Raw genomic sequence first — 23,874 nt, forward strand, 5'->3', positions numbered from 1 at the left:
AGGAAAGTAAAAACCCTCTCCTCTCTGCTCCCATGGGACCTCTACGATTGCCTGCTTCTGAAGTAACTCCATGATGTATTTGACTAGAAGCTTCCGTTTCAGACGCGAGGATGGTAGTCTGGTGGGTTTGTAGTGTTTTTTTGGTGGTTTGTGTTTGAACCTCCATCTGTGACCCTCTTGAATGGTGGATATTGTCCAGGGGTTTTTTATTCGGTCTATCCATACTTGGGCAAATAGCCTCAGCCTCGCTCCTACTATTGCGGGCTGGGCATGCGTGACATCAAAAAGATTTCTGTTGGTCTCCTGGGATGGCTGCCTTTGATTTTTGAACTCTCACGAAGGAAGGCTGTGTGTTTCGCCAATTTAGTTTGAATTCCTTCCCGGGTCTATAATATCTTGCGTCCCGATACCTCTCCGGCAAATGACATCTGAAGGGTGGATTTTTTTGTTGTTTAGATCTTCTGTCCGATGGTATTAGACCCGATTTTCCCCCCGTGACTTTTGATATTGTGGAATCTAACTTTTAACCGAAAAGATTAGTACCATCATAAGGAATCTTGCACCAATTGGATTTATAAGTTGCGTCAGTGACCCAAGGCTTCAGCCAGAGCGCTCTCCTGGAGGTTACTGAAGCCAGCATCACTCTCGCTGAAGACCTTATAATGTCCACCGCTGCTTCTGCCACGAAATCTCCCGCTAGGCTGAGTTCTTGCAGAGCTGAGCTAATTTTTTCTTGGTCTGCTGCTTCCAGCATTAACTTTTCCACACTGGATGTCCAGCAGATAATGGCTCTACCGACCGCTGCTAGAGTGACTGCTGGCCTGCAAGCCCCACCTTCTGCCGAATAGGCTTTTTTAAGACTGAGATCGATCTTACGGTCCATCACGTCTTTAAATGTCACGGCGTCTTCTATTGGTAAGGTTACGTGTCGCTCAAGTCGCATCAGTGAGGAGTCCACCACAGGAGCAGAGATAAGAGGGTTCACTGTTGGCTTTTTTAGAGGGTAGAGTTTGGCTAATCTATTATTTAGTCCGGATTTCTTTTCTGGCTTTTGCCACTCGTCTTTTATAAGCTCTTCGGGCTCTTTGATAAAAGGAAAAACTTCAGGGTCTTTTTTTAGGTTAGGAAAATACTTCCGTAATTTAGGTGGGGCGTCCTTCTCCTCCTCCCAACCGATCACCTCCTTAACTGATTTTCCAAAGGGGTCTATCAATGCAAAATCAAATACGGTAGGGGTCAGGGGTTCGTCTTCCTCTGGGGAGTCGTCTGGATCTTGAGGGGTGTATGAACTTGAGGCTGAATTAGATGATTTAATTGGTTCATATGCCACCACCTCCAAAATTGACTCTTTAACTGATTCTCATATTCCTTGTCGCGAGTCGCTTCCTCCAAACAGATTTGGCACACAAGTTTATTCGGTAGCGCTTGCGCTCCGCAAACCCAGCAGGTATTAACCGCAGGTCGGGTATGGTGCTCCTCTCGACGCTGGCGACAGGATAATGACTCTCTGCGGTGACGGGAAGATCTTGACCGACTATGCTGAGAATGGGAGTGTCTCGAGGGGGAACGTTCCTTTCGTTTAGAATGGGATGACCCCGATGACCTGCCAGAGCTACCAAAATGAGAGGTATTAATGGCAGTGCTCTCTTTTCTCCTCTTCATTACTTACCAATCCATACGCCCCTTACCTTGTAGTTCTTGGATGGTCTACAGTGGCAGTGGTCTCCATAGGGAGGAATAGAGTATACCTATGATCAGAGGTTTTCAGCATGAGAGCCAATGCAGAGTATGAGCAGCAGGTGCTGGCATAGAATAAGTAGAGAAAACTGACTTACCAGAGGCTAGGGCGGACATGTCTTGCAAGGCAGCAGGCTGTGTGATCAAACCAGGATGGAGAGTGGTGTAGAAATCACAAGCAGCAGCAAAAGTGTGGAAAAAGCGTTTTTTAAATAAACCGCCGTCGCTGAGGGGATGACGTCATTGTCGCGCATGCGCTTTGGCTGCCCGCGCCACCCTGCGCCATCTTGGATACTGGCAAATGGAGAGAACAGGGCCAGAGTCGCATCCTGAGCGCCGAGCGTCCTAATGCGGACGCCATGATGGAGAGGGCAGCCCGCCATAGGACTACAGGTCTCAGCATGCTCGGAGGGAGCAAAAGCAAGAAAAAGAAACGAAAAAAGAGAGAAACAGAAAGTGAAAAGAAGAGGTATGCTAACAATCTAGATAAAGGAGGAATCAGTGAATTAGGCAAAGAGGGGTGAAAAGCGAAAGTAAATAGGATGGTGACCGCTGAATACTATTAAAAAAAAACCTTTCTAAAGCTTGTGTCAGATGTAAGTTTTTTCTTTGCCCCTGAGACCATCAGACTGGGGCCCCCTGCGTTATAGCTCATTTAGAGACTGTACTGCCAGGGCTTCCAGGTAGGAGAGGCTGAACCTAGCTGGGGTGATGCGGTAAGGGGTTCCATCTTGCTAACCGATCGAATTAATGATAACCCATTCAGGTGAGGAAAAAAAGGAGAATGCAACTGTGGACTCCTCTTCAAATCTTATAGCTAACCAGTCCTATCAGGTTGTGGAGGCGGAGTCACAACCCAATGTGTGTGCTGCCATGATGCGTCAGGAAAGTACACTGCGATTACCTGCAATTATATGCAGATAGCTGCAGTAAATCGTTCCTGCATGCAGTCAACATTTCAAAAGATGGACTTTTGTGCACACTACATATATTGATCATGGAGTAACAGCGCAACACTTTTATTTATTTATTTTCTTTTAAATTATATTGTTTATTACACCTAAATTAAATAAAATCAAGGCTTTTATAAACAGTGTGCCTACATTTAAAATTAAATTTTCAGTTGTGATTGGATGCTGACAGGTGGCATTAGTCATTGGCTTCTTGCAGTGTTTGAACAAAAAAAAGAAAAAAATTAAATCGGATTATTCACTAGCAGCTTCTTATAATAAAAAAAATACTTCAGATGTTATAATCACACATTCTTCAGTGATGTCAGTGATGTCCCCTGCAGATCCAATGACCTAGTGATGTTCCTCCATTCTTCTTTAGGCTTAAAGGACACCCGGTGTCATTCAAACCACTTCCTGTGAGCCCAGGGTGTCAATGCTGTAGCCACTGACCTACTGGGGTTGTACCTGGATAACATTCCATGCTCCCTGCTGGTGAATCTGATCAACTTCTAGCTTTAGTTTGTTAAATTAAGCTTTAGCAATAAAACCTGGAAGCTGTACCAGATTTTGTACTATACAGTTTTAGTAAATAACCCCACTGTGTTGATAAAGCCATCTCCACCCAAGTTATGCTAAGCATCCTTTTGTTGAGCACAAACAGACTTGTGGATTGCTACACAAAATGATTGTGATGTGCACTGTGCTCTGCGCTGACCCTCTTCCCTATTCAGAACCAGTCATTCTGAAAATGTCCACTTGTCTTTAATAAACAGAACAAAGGCAACAATTATAGGTAATAAGTTATAACACCAGTGATTGTTGATCCAGGGAAAATCTGATTTCCTTCAGGGGATCAGGAAGGAATTTTGTTTTCTACGTTGGATGCTTTGTAGGGGTTTTCTTTTTCACTGGAAAGGGGTCAGAAACTCAGATTGTTGTTAAACTTCATTGCCCTGGTGTCACAGCTGAAAATAAAGCAAGCTGAGATCTCCCCACGGGAGTCAAAGCAGTAAATACTGTGATAAAAACAATGATTCTAAAGGAAAGAATAAAAAAACAAACATGTTATACTTACCTGCTCCGTGCAATGGTTTTGCACAGAGCAGTCCCGATCCTCTTCTTTTTGTGTCCCTTTTCAGTGGTCCTGACTCCTCCCCCCTGCCGAGTACCCCCCAATAGCAAGCCTCTTTCTACAGGGGCACACAAGCAGGCTCACTTCCAAGGCATGCTCTGTGTGTCCATTCATACACACAGCACAGTTTGGCCCTGTCCCCTCTTTATTGGTTCACTGGTTGTGATTGACAGCAGCTAGAGCCAATGGCCTCATGCTACTGAGTGAGCCTATGTGGAAAGAGAGATCCAGGAAAGCCGCTGCCCTTGTGCACATCACTGGATCGAAATGGGGCCCAGATAAGTATAAGGGGGGGGGGGGGCTGCACCCAGAAGGTTTTTTACCCTAATGCATAGAATGCATTAAGATAAAAAAAAAACTCGAGCCTTTAGAACCACTTTAAGCTGGCCATACACAGAGCAAATTTAGAGGGTTCCTGTTGGCATCCTTCCAACAAACATCCTTTAATTGTAAAACAGAAGGATGCAAGCGCCATTTAGGTACTTTGACATCTGGTACCAGCTGTCAGAATAAGATACCAACAAAGGGGGGGGGGGGGGGGTTCATTTATCCACAATTTACATTGAAAAATATGTGGGCTGAAGAAAAAAATATATAATAATTTGCCTATGTATGGACAGCTTTAGCCAAGGTTTTAGCCCTTCCCCACTTTATTCAAAGCAAAAAAGCTTTGGCTGGCTTTGGGCTTTAGATAACAAATTATAGCTATTAAAATGTAAGACAAAACAGAGTTCCTTAAGATAAGCGGAGCAGCTGGAATGTCTGCATTCTTCTTACCTTTCTGTAATGAGTGTGTGGGAAAAGCAGGCTGGAGCAAAAACTGCCCTGTAATGAAGATAACGAAAGCATGTTTATTAAAGGTGTATTCTTCAACAGCTAAGTTATAGTATAACATAAAAGTCGGTTAAAAATTAAGCTACTGGTTATATTACTATGGGGAGTTTTATATATATTTAATAAACACAGCTTTCAAAACCTAAGAAAACAATAAGGCTGGGTTCACACTATTACGAACTGGATGCGACTTTCTTGCATTCAATATATGCATAGCAAGAGATTGTGACCGGCTCTCTATGGAGCCGGTTCACATATCTCCACAGTGGATCCGGTGCGAATTTCAGGTCTGAATTTAGCGCAAAAATATAAATATATATATTTATTTATTTATTTAATAGACACAGCTTTCAAAACCTAAAAAAAAAACGTTAAAAAAATAATCAAATCAGATAATCATAAGCCAAGAACATTTGAAGTGGTTGTGACTATGACCATGTGAAGCATGATAAAAGTGTCAGGACTTGTTCACACTATCAGTTAAGCTGCTTTTTTTTTTTACCACCCCCAACCATTCCCCCTTTAGCTACAAAGGCAGCAGTCAGGAGTGTATACATAAAGCAGACAGCTGCAGTGTTTTTCTTCCCAGCCACGGCAGAAATTATACACCCTGTCGCTTTCAGTGGCCGTAGCACCCACTGAGCACAACCCATTCAAGTGAATGGGGCTACTCTGCAATACCCTCTGTTGCAGCACGCTAGAACAGAGTTTAAGGGGTTATAGCAGGCAGTGAGGAGGCGATACAACACTTCTTCACTGCTTGTAAAAATGCTCTCTGAGGAACGATCTGAACACAGATTGCTCTTTAGAGGTCAAAGCACGTGTAAACAAGTCCTTATGGGGTAGCATCATTTTTTGGGAGCGGTGATCAGTGGCGTATCTCACATAGCCACCCCCCCCCCCACAGTTAGAATCACTCCCTAGGACACATTTAACCCCTACAGCGCTCCCTAGTGGTTAACCCCTTCGCTGCCAGTCACATTTACACAGTAATCAATTTATTTTTTTATCGCTGTATAAATGTGAATGGTCCCAAAATAGCACCAAAAGTGTCCGATCTGTCCTCCATAATGTCGCAGTCATGACAAAAAACGCTGATTGCCGCCATTACTAGTAAAAAAAGAAAAAATTCATAAAAATACCATAAAACTATCCCTTATTTTGTATATGCTATAACTTTTGCGCAAACCAATCAACAAATGCTTATTGTGATTTTTTTCTTTTTTTTTACGAAAAATATGTAGAAAAATATGTATCGGCCTAAACAGAGGAAAAAAAAAGTTTTTTTATCTATTTTTTGGGGATATTTATTATAGCAAAAAGTAAAAAAGAATGCGTTTTTTTCAAAATTGTGACTATTTTTTTGTTTATAGCGCAAAAAATAAAAACCACAGAGGTGATCAAATATCACCAAAAGAAAGCTTTATTTGTGGGGAAAAAAGGACTTCAATTTTGTTTGGGTGCCATGTCGCACAGCCACGCAATTGTCAGTTAAAGCAACGCAGTGCCAAATCGCAAAAAACGCTCCGGTCTTTTGCCAGCCAAATGGTCCGGGGCTTAAGTGGTTAAGGCCTGAAGCCAGGGATGAGCTCAGGCTGGTTTAGGTAGAAGACTTTGAACCTGCCGTAACTATCCCGCCAAGAAGCAGTCAAAGCCAGCAGCCAATCATTGGCAGTGAAGACATTCCCCACCCCACAGCTGCCCATATAACGTCTCTTGTGTACTTGCAGCTGCAGAACGGTAAATGAGCTTTGCTGCTTCCCCGCACTGTAGGCGTGGAGATTCTGCCCAGAGGCATATCCGATCACGCGCCTATGCTACTGCGGCTCGAGGTGGGCCCCAATTTGGGGCCCGCCTTGTGGCGGCTCTCTGGGTACTGGGTGGCGGATGAGTAGAGGTGGAGCTGAGGTCCTACTGGGGGCAGAACAGGGGCACCGTGGCTTCCACAGTGCTCTGGGATGCCTACAAGGCTTATGCCAGAGGTCAGTACCAGACTTACATCTCTAGGGCCAGGAAGAATTCTAGGCTGGCTTTGGAAGAAGCGGAAAAAAGGGCACAGGAGCTGGAACAGGCCTACACACTGGGAGGTGATGGAGTGACCTATGCTGCATTACAATTGGCTCACAGGGAGATTTCCTTGCTCAGGACAGAGGTTAGCAGGAAGATATTACTGGCCCAAACACAATGGATATTTGAACAGGGGGAGAAGACGGGCAGACTTCTGGCGTGGTTGGCCAAAGAGAGGGCTTCAGTAGCTCATATAGCCAGAATTAAGGGGGAGCGGGGTGAGGTAATATCGGACCCCTTTCAAATCAATGATAGGTTTGTGCAATACTACAAGGCCCTGTATGCCCCCAGAGAGGTCTTTACCCCAGAGGCCCTTGACCATTTTTTAGACCGGGTAGACTTCCCGATGCTCTCGGATGTTGACCGTGGCCGCCTGGAGGCTCCGATTTCTCTTGAGGAGGTCCAGGAGGCTATTGCCTCCCTCAAAGCGTCGAAAACTCTGGGTCCTGATGGAAAACTCCGGGTCCTGATGGCCTACCAGTGGAGTTTTATAAAACCCACGCGGAAGTGCTCGCACCACAGTTCCATAGCTTGCTTCGCACCATGTTGGAGGAGGGGAACCTCCCACCCACTATGTCCGAGGCGGTGATCGTCGTAATCCCCAAACCAAATAGAGACCCTGAATGCTGTTCCTCCTACCGCCCGATTTCGTTGCTTAACGTCGATGCAAAAATCGTGACAAAGATTCCGGCGAATAGGCTTAATTCTGTGATATTGACCCTAGTCCACGGTGATCAGACGGGCTTTATGCCGGGCAAAGGCACTGACATTAACATAAGGCGCTTATATACTCATATTTCCAGGGTGAGGACTCAGGATGGGCAGGGAGTCGTTGCATCGCTAGACGCAGAAAAGGCGTTCGACTCTGTCGAATGGCAATTCCTCTGGGGGGTTTTAGAACGCTTTCACTTTGGCCCTAAATTTATATCCTGGATTAGGTTGCTTTATAACAGCCCCGTAGCCAGAATTCGTACCAATGGGATGGTGTCTGAGGAGTTCCTGCTGGGCAGGGGCACGAGGCAGGGATGCCCTCTGTCCCCGGGCCTATTTGCACTGGCCGTGGAACCCCTTGCCATACTTTTGAGAGCATCGGAGGAGTTTGAAGGGCTGCGGGTGGGTCCCCTTAGAAAAAAAATATCTTTATATGCGGATAACGCCCTCCTATACCTCCCCGAGGCATCTGCCTCATTGCAACAGGCCCTGTACATCATGGATGAGTTTGGTTCCTTCTCAGGGATAAGAATCAATTGGGATAAATCCTTGCTATTTTCACTCTCTCAGGACCCCCGGGATATGATCACGCCGACGCCCCTGAAATTTGTTCAGCAATTCCGATACCTGGGGATAGTAGTGAGGGGAGACCCCAAACAATATTTGGATGATAATGTATATCCAATCCTAGATGATCTGATTGCCAAATGCCAAATGTGGAAGTCCTTGCCCTTATCACCGGTGGGTAGAATTAATTTGTTAAAAATGACCTTCTTACCAAAATTTTTGTACGTTTTTAGGAACACCCCTACCCCAATCCCGAACTCCTTCTTTAAGAAGGTGGATCGGGTGACTACTGCGTTTATATGGGCCGGAGCGGTGCCCAGGGTCGCGAAAGACGCCCTCCAACTACCCTTGTCCGCTGGGGGGTTGGCTTTGCCGTGCCTGAAACAGTACTACTGGGCGGCGGTGCTAGTGGCGGTGCGGTGGTGGTTTGTACAATCGCGGTCCAATCCGTCGGTCAACTTAGAGGCGGCGATTCTGGGTTCCTATGCTGCACTCAGCAATTTGGTCTTTAGAGGGCCTAAGGCACACCCAGATATTACATCCCCTTTGAAAACGACGGTTCGTGTGTGGCTGCAGGTGTCGGCAAAACCTAATGGCCCTTCAGATATCTCACCTCATGCGCCATTGTGGGGCAATCCGCAGCTGCAACACTTAACCTCTGTCCCGGACCCTGCACTGTGGGCCAAATACGGCATTACGACCCTACAGCATGTTATGCCTAGGGGGGTCCTTCTTAACTTTGACACCCTAAGAGCGGAATTTGGGCTACCTAATAAAATGTTTTTCCGATACCTGCAGCTGCGCCATGCGATACAGGCCCAATTCCCCGACCGGGTCTACCTATGTTCACATCAGATCGAGAAATTCCTAATCTCCAAACATGCAGATCGTATTCTATCCTCCCTGTACCTAAGGCTCTCCGCTCCGGAGCCTGCGGAGGGGACTAAGCTTTTCCATAAGTGGAGGTCTGACCTTCCGACTCTGGGGGGGGGAGGACTGGAGGGAGGGGATTCAGAATTATATCCCCTTGATGATTTCTGCACGGGATAGGTTTATTCAACAAAAATGTATCCATAAGGCCTACTACACTCCGCAGAGACTATCGAGGATATACCCATTGTGCTCCGATAGGTGCCCGAAATGCTGCACGGCAGTGGGGACATTTATGCATGTAGTGTGGGAGTGCCCAGCTATTCAAATTTTCTGGAAGGAGGTGGTGGGGATCCTGAACTCGGTGGGGGGGCCTCTCGTTGGGGATGGACCCTATGGTCCTGCTCTTGGGGGTGTGTGACGGAGTGGCAGTGAGTACACACAGACAGCTCTTTGTATTTTATGCAGCATTTTATGCCAGGAAGGCCATTCTACTCAACTGGAAGAAGCCAAACCCCCCTGAGATCTCGCAATGGAAGGGGTTGATTGACTCTGCTCTTCCTCTATACAAATTGACCTATATAAGCCGGAAATGTCCTTCCAAATTCGACAAGATTTGGGGATGCTGGGTGGGAGTGTAGCTACTATACTCTGATGATGGTTTGGTGGTTGGGTTTGCGGTATCCTCTTATAATCACCTACTAGAGTGTGGTTAATGTGGGGCGAACGATGTTCTCCCTCCCCCCCCCCCTCTTCTTTCTTTTCCTTTGTTTTCTCTTCTCCCTTCTCCTTTTGACCCGAACATGTTGATGTGCAATAACTGAAAGACTGATTGTACACTGAACGTTATGATTTGTTTTTAATGTACGATGCACTGTTGTATTGTACCAATGATTTTCTCCTATATGGAGGCAAATAAAAACGTGCCTGTTAAAGAAAAAAAAAAACACAACTTATCTGCTGCGATATGTGACCTAAGGGCTGACATCCTTTCCATGACACTACGGGTGGACGAGATAGAAGCTGTGCAGACCCGCCATGATGCCTCCCTCTGCCAAGTACAACAACTGACTGAGTCCCATGCGATACACCTGAGGGACATTAACAGACACTTGGAAGACCTTGACAATAGAGAGAGACGCCGAAACCTGAGAGGGAGAGGCATACCAGAATCCTTAGACCCTAACCTGCTGTCTCAAAGAGTTGTCAATATCTTCAATGATCTCCTTGACAGACCTCCAGACACCCCAGTGGCATTTGAGCGCATACACAGAGCCCTGCGCCCCAGAGGCCATGACACCGACCCCCTGAGGGACGTAGTATGCTGCCTGGTAGACTTTCCTCTGAAGGAAGACATTCTACGTAAAGCAAGAGAAAGGAACCAGATTACCCACAGAGGAGTGAACATCAAAATTTTCCAGGATCTATCCAACATAACTCTGCAACGCAGGAGGGAACTCCGACCACTGCTGGAAGTTCTGAGAAATAGAGCCATTCCATATCGCTGGAAGTACCCCTTTTGCCTATCTGTTTCTCACCAAGGTCGCATAGAGAATCTAAGAGTCCCAGAGGATCTTGACCATTTCTGTACCGCTCTTGACCTTCCCTCCGTTGACCTCCCTGACTGGTACAGCGACTTCAGATTGCCTACTCTCCGCAGAGCAACCTCCATGGAGGGAGTGGACGAAGCTGGTAACTATGCCATTGGGAGACGCCGTAGACCTGATCAGCAGCCTCCTCTCCCACATTCGCCACAGAGGAATGCCACTCCACCAAGAAACGGTAGTCCCACTGCTTCGCCTGCCCACCGCAGACCCCGCCGTAGTTGAAGGAGCTCTGACACTCTCTTTCATTTGATGAATGACATCTGTTGTTACTAATGCTGGATCTAGTTACACTATAGGCCTGCGGACACAATCCATTTAACTTCTACACCCGTGGAGTCTTATGCATCCCACTGAGAACTTACGAATGGCGACTGTACACCGATTGCTCCTACCTATCGTCGGATCCCCAGTTCAAAGCCCAAAGTCTCCCCATTCCACCTATACATGCGAGGACATAACTGGTCCCACCTACTAGACAGTCCTCACATCGAGCCTAGATGCACCCGCCTCGATCTACATCTATTGCCGTGATGCCTGAGAATCTTTGCATCGTCTCTGACTTCTCCCTCCTATGTTCCTACTTTGAGGCCTTAAATGTTCCCAAAAAACACTGCTGAGATGCCTCCAACTATCAACAGCTCCGGGGTGCTCCATGGGACCCTCATAAGCCTCCACCTCATCCGGCATTCGCTTGCCACCATGGTGTACCCCCCTCAGCTCGCCTCAGACGGACACAATCACAGAGCTGTTATACCCTCGGGCGGTATACCTGTTGGACTTTCTATCACCTCTTCCTTCCTCCTCCCTTTTCTATTTCTCCCTAGTCTTCTTTAATTATTTTTCTTTTTTTTTAATTTCTGAGGCTTAGATTTGTCTGCTCAACTATGGACTGAATCGTACTGAGCCGAGACCTAACATCGAGTCGGGAGTGAGGTATGTGGTAAGAATAGCTCTTAACCCCATTGTCCAGTGGCTACCATATCATCACCCGGTTTCCATGTCGGTCACCTTACTATAACATTGCTTGCTTCATAATGCTTGCTCCTTACTCCTAATGGTAGTTAACTGCTTCATAAAGCCTCCCCCAATGACACGGGTAAGAATAGAAAATCTTGGACACAATGAAAAAGTGGAGGGTGGAAACTGTACATTAGAAGTATCCCAAGGTGGGCAGCTTAACTTACGTTACAGAACGGAAATTAGCTCAGCACCTGATGGGTGGAAGGAGTGCTCAGGACTAATAGTGCAGGGATCGTAAACAGAAGACTGGCAGTGGCTACCGGTAACGTTCTACATTACCTACTATACTGAGAACTCCCCGAAAGGGATACGCGATACCCATAGGAGTTTTTACGTATATGTCGCATATCCCGCAGGTGTAGTTGTCATTGCATTTCCTTTTCTTTTTGCCTTGTGTCTGTTTCACTTGTTAAAGCATTATATTATGTCATTCTGATTCTCTGTTTTTAGAATTTGTTAGTTATCGCTTACCTACCAGAGACTATAACCGCGCTCCTATGATGTACCCCACTCTAGAACTCCCCCCTAAACACAGCTCAGTAGGCCTAGCCCACTCCGCCCTTTCCACTGACAAGATATGACCAACCCCTCCCGTACAATCCCCACGAGCCCTTGACCTTTCCGCTCTTGAGTCCCTTAAGCTACTGCCTCCTTCTACCATCAACACTTGCCTCCTCACTAGCCCCAGACCTTATTGCCTACCCCTGACCCTCAGGTTTCGCTGACCAGATACTACGAATTCAATTGTCCTCTCTCTCCCCCATAGATCTCTCATCGTGGCTACTTTATTGAAGATTCTCGGTCCCCCACATATTGCCTCAATCAATTGCCGATCTTACGCTCCCTTAGGTCTCACCGTGACGGAGATCTCCCGCATCTCGTGTGACCTCGCCCGCCACCCCCAAACAACGGACGCTGGTAGTCAGAGTTGACCCGGCCGGTGCCTCTCTCGGTAGTCCGAGGGGTTGACAGGTACAACCCTTCCACCGGTCCCACACTCCCCGTACCTCTCTCCAGGTACACTCTTCTCCTAACACACCCCTACACCCCCTCCTACCCCCTTCTCCCCCCCTTTTTTTTTTTTCTCCTGAGACCCCCCTCTTGGAAGCACTCTAAGCTAATCTTACTCCTAACACAATGCCACCGCCATTACAAAGCTCCAAGAATCTATCACTGAAGCTTGTTTCCCTAAACGCCAAAGGCCTAAACACTCCAGAGAAGCGTCACCAAACACTGTCGCTAATGCAAAAACTGAAGGCAGATGTGGTCCTCCTTTTGGAAACCCATTTCAGTGCTAAATCTACCCCCAAACTGTCCAATCATGCTTTCCCCGTAGAATTTCACGCAACATGTCCTTCTGCTAAATGCAAAGGTGTCTCCATACTCCTCTCCAAGCACTTTGACCTTCAACTTTCGGATACCCTAGCAGACGATGATGGGAAATTCCTTTTTATCAAAGGAACATATAAAAGCAGAATGTTCACCTACGCTAATATATACAGCCCCAACTCCTCTCAAGTACCCTTCTTTCGGAAGGTGGTGCACAAACTACATTCTTTCATGGAAGGAATGCTGATTCTCAGTGGCGATTTCAACGCCCCCTTGGATCCTTTACTGGACACCTCTTCGGGGTCCTCCAGCCTGACATTCCGTGCCCTCAAACAAATCAAGAAAAGTCTCCTGGAGCTATTACTCCATGACACATGGCGATCACTTTATCCCAAAGACAAAGATTTCACTTTTTTCTCCATCCCGCACAATAGGTATTCCCGCATTGATTATCTCATGGTTTCCCAACAGAACTTACACAATCTGACCAAAGCCTCAGTTGAACCTATGACGATCTCTGACCATCATCCCATCACAGCCCTATTCACCTTCCCCGAAAAGCTTGACCAGGCCAGCATCTGGAGATTAGATGCAAGCATTCTCACAGACGAACCCAGAGCAAACGAAATTAGGGACTGTTTATCCCACTACTTCTCAGAAAATGATACACCAGATGTCTCCCCCCTTACACAATGGGAGGCACATAAATGTGTTATAAGAGGCAAGATTATTTCCCTTGCCGCCGCCCTCAAGAAAGAAAGAGCTGCCACACTAGCAGGTCTATTTTCGAAACTTAGGTCCCTTGAAACTCAACACAAGAAAACTCTTGCGTTGGGCACCCATGCTGAACTAACGAACATCCACACCCAGATCCAAGATATCTTATGCCGCGTACACACGAGCGGACTTTTGAACATCCAAAGTCCGACGGAATGATTCCGTCAGACTATTCGATCGTGTGTGGGCTGCAACGGACTTTTGATTCGCCAAAGTCTGACGGACTTTAGAATATGGAACATGCTTCAAATTTTTCCGACTGAACTCCGCCGGACCCGGTCCCTCCGAAAAATTTGCTCGTGTGTATGCTATTCCGACGGACTAAAACCGACGCTAGGGCAGCTATTGGCTACTGGCTATGAACTTCCTTATTCGAGTCCAGTCGTACGTCATCACGTTCGAATCCGTCGGAGTTTAGTGTGATTGTGTGTGGCCAAGTCCGCTCAGTCGAAAAGTCCGTCAGAACTCTGTCGGAACTCCGGCAGAACTCCGGCAGAACTCCTTCGGAAGTCTGTCGGACATAAGTTCTCTCGTGTGTACGGGGCTTTAGGATACCAGACAAGAAGGAGATTCGCCCTATCCCAGAAGCTCTTCTACGAGCATGGGAACAAGTCAGGCCACCTTTTGGCTCAAGCTCTGAGATCAAAAAAGGCTAAACGAACAATCCACCGTATAAACTCTCCTACAGGTTCGGTCCTCGAGACTAATACAGCTATAGCCTTGGAATTTGAGCGTTATTATACCTCCCTCTACAATCTCAACTCCTCGAACCCACAATCTCCAGACCCCCAAAAACGACTGTATGACATCCAGACGTATCTCTCTAAACTCCCTCTTAAGACTATCCCCTCGGACACTCTCCAATCCCTGGAAGCCCCTATCTCATCGGCGGAATGGTTACAAGCCATAAAACAACTGAAGCCTGGTAAGAGCCCTGGCCCCGATGGGCTAACCTCGGCATATTACAAACTATTCGCGGAGACGCTTCAAACACCCTTTCTGAAGGCCTTCAATTCCACTCCCATCTCAAAATCCCTCCCCCGCGGTATTTTAGAAGCCCACATTACCGTTATACCCAAACCAGATAAAGATCCCACAATCACAAGTAGCTATAGGCCGATTTCCCTACTTAATGTGGATGTTAAAATATTTGCAAAAATCCTCGCCAATAGATTCCTCCCGCTTCTCCCGATCCTCATATCTCCCGACCAAGTAGGTTTGGTCCCCGGACGCGAAGCAAGGGATAACACCCTGAAGTCCATCAATATACATCATCTGATCACACAATCTAAACAGAAGGCCTTCTTCTTATCCCTGGATGCGGAGAAGGCGTTTGACAGAGTGGCCTGGGACTATATGGAAGCGGTACTTACCAACTTAGGACTCGGCCCTCACATGACCAACATGATCATGTCCCTCTACTCCACACCGACAGCGCGGGTACGGGTCAACGGCACTCTGTCAGACGCCTTCTCCATCCGGAATGGAACAAGGCAGGGATGCCCCCTCTCCCCGATCCTATTTATTCTTACGCTAGAACCACTCCTTCAGACTCTTACCTCAAATAGTGACATCAAGGGTGTCCAAACTCCACTAAAAGAGTTCAAATATGTGGCCTTCGCCGACGACATTCTAATGTATCTCACGGAACCCATCACTACCATCCCAATCGTCCTCTCAGAGTTCCAAAAGTTTAAGGCTATATCTAACCTCAAGATAAACTTCTCCAAGTCTTACGCCCTTAAAGAGGGATTCCACCAAAAAAAAAAAATATTAAAAGCCAGCAGCTATAAATACTACAGCTGCTGACTTTTAATAAATGGACACTCACCTGTCCCGGGTTCCAGCGATGCCGGCAGCCGAGGCCGATCGATCGCTCGGCTCTCGGCTGCTGCCGCCACCATTCTAGGTGAGGGAATCAGGAAGTGAAGCGAATCGGCTTCACTTCCCGGTTCCCTACTGCGCATGCGCGAGTCGCACCGCGCAATAGGAAATCTCCGCGCTGTCACTGGGACCCGTGTGTGTCCCAGCAGACAGCGCGGCAGGGCAGGAAATGGCGTAGACTCCCACGGGAGTCTATGCCCGGAAGTGGGTGTAAATACCTGTCTTTGACAGGTATCTCCACCCCCCTCCCCCCTGAAAGGTGTCAATTGTGACACCGGAGGGGGGGGAGGGATCCGATCAGCGGAGGTTCCACTTTAGGGTGGAATCCCGCTTTAACATCTCCCTCCCAGAGACGCTCCAGACACAATGTGAAACAAACTTCCAGATACGCCTGAAAACTGACTCTATCACTTACCTAGGTACCCAAATCCCGCGGAAGTTAGCTGATCTGTATATAAAAAACCATCTCCCCATCCTACATAAATTAACGACAGACCTTGAGAGATGGAACAAACTAATTCTATCTTGGTTTGGCAGGATCGCGGTTCTCAAGATGAACATTCTACCCTGCTTATTATATATCCTTCAAACAGTACCCATACAGGTCCCCCAATCTTTCTTCACAACATATAACAACATCTGCTCCAGATTCATATGGGGAAACCAGAAACCTAGAATCTCACTTAAGACTCTCTCTCTCCCAAAGCATCTGGGAGGCCTGGGCTTCCCGGATATACTTAACTATTACAGAGCGGTCCAACTGACCAGGATTGTGGACTGGAACGTCCAGGACCCCTGTAAAGAATGGGTTTCGTTAGAAGCATCCTTTTCATCTTTACCACTCGCCTCTCTACCCTGTATACGGCCTGCCCACATCCCCACTTCCGCCACCCTGCACCCTCTTCTACATCCCACTCTAAAATGCTTTCAACAAATTTGCTCCCATACAAAAATCTCCTCGATCCCCGGGCCCCTAACTCCGATCAAGTGCAACCCGGACTTCCTACCTGGCCTGTCTCCCGAATTTTTATCGGTTCACTGGACACAAGACAGATTAAATGCCTGCCACATGTACGACAGAGGTAAACTCATCTCCGCCCCAACCCTTGCCAACACCGTAGCTAGACCACCTATTCCCCCTTGGACTTACCTTTTAATTGCGTATTATCTGCAATCCTTAAACAGAGACTCCCAATTAGGGATGAGCCGAACACCCCCCGGTTCGGTTCGCACCAGAACTTGCGAACGACCCCCGCGTTCGGTACGAACGTTAGAACCCCATTGAAGTCTATGGGACTCGAACGTTCGAATTGGAAAGTGCTAATTTTAACGGCTAATATGCAATATAGTGTCCTAAAAAGGGTTTGGGGACCTGCCTCCTGCCTCAGGGGACATGGGTCACTGCAAAAAAAAGTTTTAAAAACTGCCGTTTTGGCGGGAGCACTGATTTTAATGACGATTAAAGTGAAAAAAAAAAAGTGGAAATATTCCTTTAAATATGGTGCCTGGGGGGTGTCTGTAGTATGCCTGTGAAGTGCCACGTGTTTCCCGTGTTTAGAACAGTCCCTGCACAAAATGACATTAAACGGAAATAACACCATTTAAAACTGCTTGCGGTTTTAATGTTATATCTGGTTCCTGCAATATGGTTGAAAATCATTGAGAAACATGGCATGGGTAGCCCTCCCTGCCCATTACCAGCCTATTTGGGTCTTGTACGCATATTAAGGGGAACCCCGTACCCATATTAAAAAAAGGAAATGCGTGTGGCCCCCAGGCCCTATATACTCAGAACAGCAGTATACAGGCGGTGCAAACAAGACAGGGACTGTGTAGGTTTGTTGTGTTAAGTTGAATCTGTTTGTCATTTTCAACCGGTACATTTTTAAAGTGTAGCTCCAGTCAAAAAAACTATCTTTAAGCTTTTTGGAAAACATAGGGAAGGGTTATCACCCCTGTATAATTTGTTTTGTCGTCCATCTTTTTTCATCTCACTTGCTGCTGTCTCCTTGCGTTTGCAAGTAGGAGATGTTTGTAAGTTGGATGTTTGAAAGTAGGGGCCTGCCCTATATTACAGCGGTATGTACTGGGTACAGAGCACGCAGACAGCACGCACTATCTCCTAACACTACTGACTGCAAGCTCTATTATTAACCACTTGTTAGCCCAATGTTTGCATAAAGTGAAAGATGAAGTTATGCTGAGTAAATAGATATCAAACATGTCACTCTTCAAAATTGCACATGCCCGTGGAATGGCGCCAAACGTCGCTACTTAAAAAATCCCCATAGGCTACGCTTTAATTTTTTTTTTACTGGTTACATGTTTTGAGTTGCAGAGGAGGTCTAGGACTAGAATTATTGCTCTCGCTCTAACATTCTCGGCGATACCTCACATGTGTGGCACATGCGAGCACATGGGGACATGGGCGCTTTAATTTTTATTTTATTTTTTTATTGTTCATTTTACTTTATTTATTTTAGTTTGACATTTTTTTCCCCAAAAATATATTTTTGATCACTTTTTTTCCTATTACAAGAAATGTAAACATCCCTTGTAATAGGAATATGGGGTGACAGGTCCTCTTTACAGTGAAATCTGGGGGGTCAATATGACCCCACATCTCACCTCTAGGCTGGAAAGCCTGAAATAAAATAAAAAAAAAAGATTCTGGCTTTGATCGTACTGGCGAGTTGGTAGAAGCACCGGAGGGCGGTGAGGGGTGGGGGGCGTCTATGGCTGGGTATTTCAGGGTATCACCGAGTATGGCTGGGTATCTCTGAGTATGGCTGGGTATGGCAATTTATGGCAGGGTATTACAGAGTATTGGTGGGGTATTGGCGGGGTACTACAGAGTAATAGCAGGGTACTGCAGAGTATTGGGGGGTACTACAGAGTAATGGCAGGGTACTGCAGAGTATTGGGGGTACTGCAGAGTATTGGGGGGTACTGCAGAGTAATGGGGGTTACTGCAGAGTAATGGGGGTTACTGCAGAGTAATGGGGGGTACTGCAGAGTAATGGCAGGGTACTGCAGAGTATTGGGGGGTACTGCAGAGTAATGGGGGGTACTGCAGAGTAATGGGGGTTACTGCAGAGTAATGGGGGTTACTGCAGAGTAATGGCAGGGTACTGCAGAGTAATGGCAGGGTACTGCACTGCAGAGTAATGGCGGGGTACTGCAGAGTAATGGCGGGGTACTGCAGAGTAATGGCAGGGTACTGCAGAGTATGCACTGGTATTGCAGAGTATTGGCAGGGAATTGAGGGGTTAAATTCGGTGAGCAGCGATGTGGGCACTGCAGATGCAGCCCACATCGCTGCTGACACCGATCTCTTTCCCCTCCGCTGTACCGATCGGTACAGAGAGGGGAGGGAGGAACCGGCGTCATAACATGACGCCGGTTTGTTTCCAAGTGATCACTCCGTCATTTGACGGAGCAGTCACGTGGTAAACGGCCGCTATGAGCGGCCGTTTACCGTGATCCGTGATGCGTCGGGTCCTGTGGACCCGGCGGTCACGGATGCTCTCGAGTGCGCACACCTCGGGGCATGCGAGAGCAGAATTCTGGGAGGCCGTTAATTAACGGCCTCTCAGAGTTAAACAACCGCCCTGAAGCCGTTAATCGGCAATGGGCAGTTGTTAAGTGGTTAAAGCTAGATCACTAGCTATATAGGTGAGGTGAATATAGTGGTGTATACTGCAGTCAGGGCACAGACAACAACCACTACACAGCAGCAAGATAGGAAATCAGCCAAAAACGATTGGTGTGTACTGTGTTGAAGGTACACAGAACACCCACTGCTTCAGATGCTAAGTAACACACTACACGAAGCCGCCTCAAAGGCGGCCTTATATAGTGTGGGGCGTGCACTACACAGCCTGAGCTATGATTGGCCACAGGCAGGATGCCTGTGGCCAATCATGGCTCTCCTCGCTGCCCGCGCTGCGATTGGCCAAGCATGCGGGGTCACAGTGCATGCTTGGCCAATCATCGGGCAGCAATGCACTGCGCCAACGCAGTGCATTATGGTCCGCGCGCGTCACTCGAATTTTGACGCGAACGGCCAAAACGTTCGGAATTCGCCGAACGCACGAACAGCCAATGTTCGAGTCGAACGTACGTTCGACTCGAACACGAAGCTCATCCCTACTCCCAATGCTCCAGACCATTATCTCCTTTTGAGAAGCTTTGCACCCAGTCAACCCCTCAAGGCACTTGATAGCTTTCACCCATAACATGTTATTTGATGAAGAACGCCCCGGCTCCACCTTAGCATGCAAACGCTGGGAGGAAGATCTCTCCCTGTCAATATCCGACGAACAATGGAGCTCCATTTTCCACACTATCCACAGAGGCTCCTCCAATGTCAGCACTCAGGAGAATTGTTATAAGATCCAATCGAGATGGTACTGCACCCCCTCACTCTTACACAAATTCGCTTCCAATACCACCGACATTTGCTGGAGGTGTCTCCTAGACAAGGGTACGCCACTGCACATTTGGTGGTCCTGTACCCCCCTTCAGGATTACTGGAGAGAAGTATGTAGAATCACTTCCCAAATTACCACCTACAACATTGAGCCCACCCCATCCCAATGCCTTCTCCATCTTTCGCCTTTACCAAGACAAGTCTATCATGGCTCCCTGGCGATGCATATGCTCAACGCGTCAAAACAGTGTACCCCCATTCACTGGGGGTCGCCCAGAGTCCCCTCCATTAAAGAATGGTTTACCAGAATCAACAAAACAGCCGAAATGGAAGAGCTGATCCATATATCCAAGGACAACCCCTTGAAATTTAGCACGAAATGGGCCTGTTGGAAACACTTCCAGACCACCACAGACTACGCAGATATATACAAATAAAGGCCTCAGGATCACAGATTTGCTGCCTTTACCCTATAGGGCCTAATTTACATGTACAATATTAAACTTTAAGTTACAGAAACCGAGAGAAGGGTAAGAATTTAAGATACATACCAATTGCTCTGCTTCGGGGGGGGGTCATAGGAAAGGGGGACCCATCCCCCCCTTGACATGATCCCTTCATCCCTCCCCTCTTTTTTTTTTTTTTCTTCTTTCCTTTTCTCCCCCCCTGCTCCCTTCCCCCGTCCTATTCTGGTATTATACCATCCCAAAATAGACGTGCACACATGTTAGCTCACGTAAATACCACACGCTCCAAACAACACATAACCTTCCCCATCTTAGATGGACTCCCACCTGGCACTCCCCTGCTATGTCCCAGTATACTTGCCACCAAAAATGACTCACCGCCAGCCCCATGATTTCACAAGGGTTGAACCACCATTTCATATTATTAGTCCCTATATCCTCCCTCTAACCGATCTTCTTAAAGACCTTGGGGCAATTACCTCTAGAGTAATATGTTATGAACCATACCAGATAGCTCTTAGTCGGTTTTATTTCTCAAACCGGTATGGTCCTGTGAATTTAAGTATGTTTCTATACTATGTATACTCTGATTACTCTGTAACTCCGCTGATATTGTATTCAACCTGTTGTTGGAAGTGTCTGTTCATTTGTACTTTTGAGCTTTTTCCAGAATAAAAATATGTTTAACAAAAAAAAAAAAAAAAAAAGGATCCTGTTGAATGTAATATGTTCTACTTCCATACAAATGCTCTGAAAATTTTCAGTGCAGAACAGTCCATAATAGTTATCTATCCCAGCAAAAAAGACATGATATTGTAATTATTTGTTTGTTTATTTGTGCTTGCCTTGTACACATCAGATTTTTTCCGACGGATTTTGTGCCAAACTTGTCTTGCATACACACGTTCGGACAAAGTTGTCGGAAAATCCGATCGTTCAGAACGAGGTGACGTTCGTTACGTATGACGGGACTACGTAGGGGCAAGTAGCCAATAGCTTTGGTCTCGTAATTTAATCTGAGCATGCGTGTCTCTTTGTCCATCGGAATTCTCTACAAACAATCGGAAAAAGTCAAATCGGATTTTGTTGTGGGAAAATTTTAGATCCAGCTCTCAAACTTTTTCCATCGGGATTTCGGGAAAAAGTCTGATAGAGCCCACATACGATCGGATTTTCCGACAACGTAATACGATCGGACCTTTTCCGTCAGAAAAACCGCCCGTGTGTACAAGGCATAACAGCAGGTCTAGCACAAATAAACAAACTAGCATGGACACAAAGATCAACTATTAGACAACATCACCATAAACTGTTTGGAAAACAAAATGGCTTATCTCTTACGGGACTTCACGCAGCGACTTCTTCAGCTCTCGTCCAATGATCTGTATGTTATTCCACTGATTTGCTGTCATGAATTGGAAATCAGGTTGGATGTTTTCTATTCTTAGCTGTTCCACATCATAAAGCCACTGAACCACAAAGATAGGGGCTGAAACACAGTTAGTGCAATGGCTGAGACTCAACGATAATGAAAAAGAAATAAAAGGTCCAGAATAGTGTGTCAGAAATTATTAAAGAGGAAGTAAACCCTGATGAGTTTACTTCCTCTTTCATTCCCTGCAAAGGCAAAGCATAATGGACTACTATGCATCGCATAGTAGCCCATTATGTGTCACTTACCTGACACAGGAGCCAGCGAAGTCACCGCTGTCCCCTGTAGTCCGCCGCATCCATCTTGTTGGTGGGGTCTCGCAGCTCCGCCGCTGTCATTCAGCGAAGCCGCGATGACGTCACTCCTGCGCATGCGCACGTGAGCTGACACGCGCGACAGCTCCATCGCTGAGAATGCCGTGCTCAGTGCGCCTGCGCGCCGCTGTCTACATGTCATATAGGTTTAGGAGATATTGCTTGGACCTACAGGTAAGCCTTAATCTAGGCTTACCTGTAGGTCAAAGTGGTTTGTAAGGGTTTACAACCACTTTAACAATGTATTGATTGATTGCATTCTGGATTGTATTGTCTAGGAAAGTGTCTAGGTAGTAGGAGCACAAATAAATAATCTTACGCACGGCTTTATATCTGTCTATCTATCTACAGTCATTGGTGTGCGTGGCCTATTGCATTAGGGTGTGCACCCAAGACAGTAGGGCAATGGACGGCATCATTGGTTTTTATTTTTATTACTTTTTACAATTTTTTTATATTATTTTTTACAATGTTTTTTATTATTTTTTACATTATTATTATTATTATTATTATTATTAATATTATTATTATTTGTTTTTAGGAGCACCGTTGGGGGGCTTTGGTGAAATATCAAGGGTCTAAAGAGAGAGAATTTCTTTGCAACCTCAGCTGCACTAGACAGTGAATGAATGGAAATTGCTCTTTGCAGAGTGGTTTCCGGGACATTCACAAACTGAAGCATAGAAAAACATAGTTAAGAACGAACACAGAAGGGATCAATACAGATCACTTACTGTGTTAATTCATCCATTCTGCAACATCCCCTTCAGCAGGGAGAGACAGGGGACACCAGGAAGCAGGGTGAATAGGCAATGCACAGATTGATTAGGGTGTGCCCAGGCACACCCAGCACATCCTGTCCGCACGCCTATGTCTACAGTGCATGTCTGTCTGTCTACACTGTCTGTTTATCTACAGTGTCTGTCTACAGTGTCTATCTACAGTGTCTGTTTGTCTGCCTACAGTGTCTGTCTGTCATTGGGGTAGGCAGCCTTTGAGAGATGGAGGTCTACCTGGACCACATTGAAGAGATCAAAGATCACTGTGGTGCAGCGCCCCCTTTTTTTCAAATAAATTAAATAGCAAGCCCCCAATAAAAAGTAAAGACAGCATTAAAAACCTAGAAAAATCTACTAAAACTAATATCACTGTAAAAATATAAACTTACCCAAAGTTAACTTCAGTGAGCAAATCTGCATTCACTTTGATTCACAATTTTTTTAATGTCTGGGGAGCAATTGGTTACCCCCACAAATCTGATGCTGGAGTTCATCATGAAATCAGGCACTGCAAGGTGATTTTTTTTTTGACTAATTTCAGGCCTGGCTTCCTGCTCTGATTTCTGGCGAGTGCAAGTAGTTTGTAGGGTGGTGTCCAGGTTCAGTAATATGTAGGGCAGTGTACAGGGGTCAGTAGTATTTAGGGAAGTGTACTGGGGTAAGTAGTATGTAGGTTAGTGCACAGGGGCCAGTAGTATGTAGGGTAGAGAACAGGGGTGGGTAGTATGTAGGGCAGAGTACAGGAGTCAGTAGTATGTAGGGCAGTGTACAGAGGTCGGTAGTAGGTAGGGTGGTGTACAGAGGCCGGTAGTAGGCAGGGCAGTGTACAGAGGATGGTAGTAGGTAGGGTGGCATACAGAGGTTGGTAGTAGGTAGGGCGGCGTACAGAGGTCGGTAGTAGGTAGGGCAGCGGACAGAAGTCGGTAGGATGAAGGGTGGCAGACACAAGTCGGTAGGATGTA

General features: G+C 46.5%; 1 protein-coding gene across 1 annotated transcript in view; it reads right to left on the reverse strand.

Moving 5' to 3' along the window:
- LOC143924566 (palmitoleoyl-protein carboxylesterase notum2-like) overlaps positions 1 to 23,874 on the reverse strand; it is a 104,909-nt gene that overhangs the window by 9,803 nt on the left and 71,232 nt on the right. Inside the window, exons 10-11 of the mRNA XM_077448944.1 lie at positions 21,729 to 21,876; positions 4,600 to 4,647 (exon numbers count right to left, since the gene is read on the reverse strand). Coding sequence (XP_077305070.1) covers positions 4,600 to 4,647; positions 21,729 to 21,876 — 196 coding nt within the window. The remainder of the gene's footprint in view (positions 1 to 4,599; positions 4,648 to 21,728; positions 21,877 to 23,874) is intronic.

Source organism: Lithobates pipiens, unplaced genomic scaffold, assembly GCF_037356315.1.
Source record: "Lithobates pipiens isolate NorthernLeopardFrog02 unplaced genomic scaffold, aLitPip1_a1.2 Scaffold_22, whole genome shotgun sequence".
In the NCBI taxonomy this organism is placed as follows: domain Eukaryota; kingdom Metazoa; phylum Chordata; class Amphibia; order Anura; family Ranidae; genus Lithobates; species Lithobates pipiens.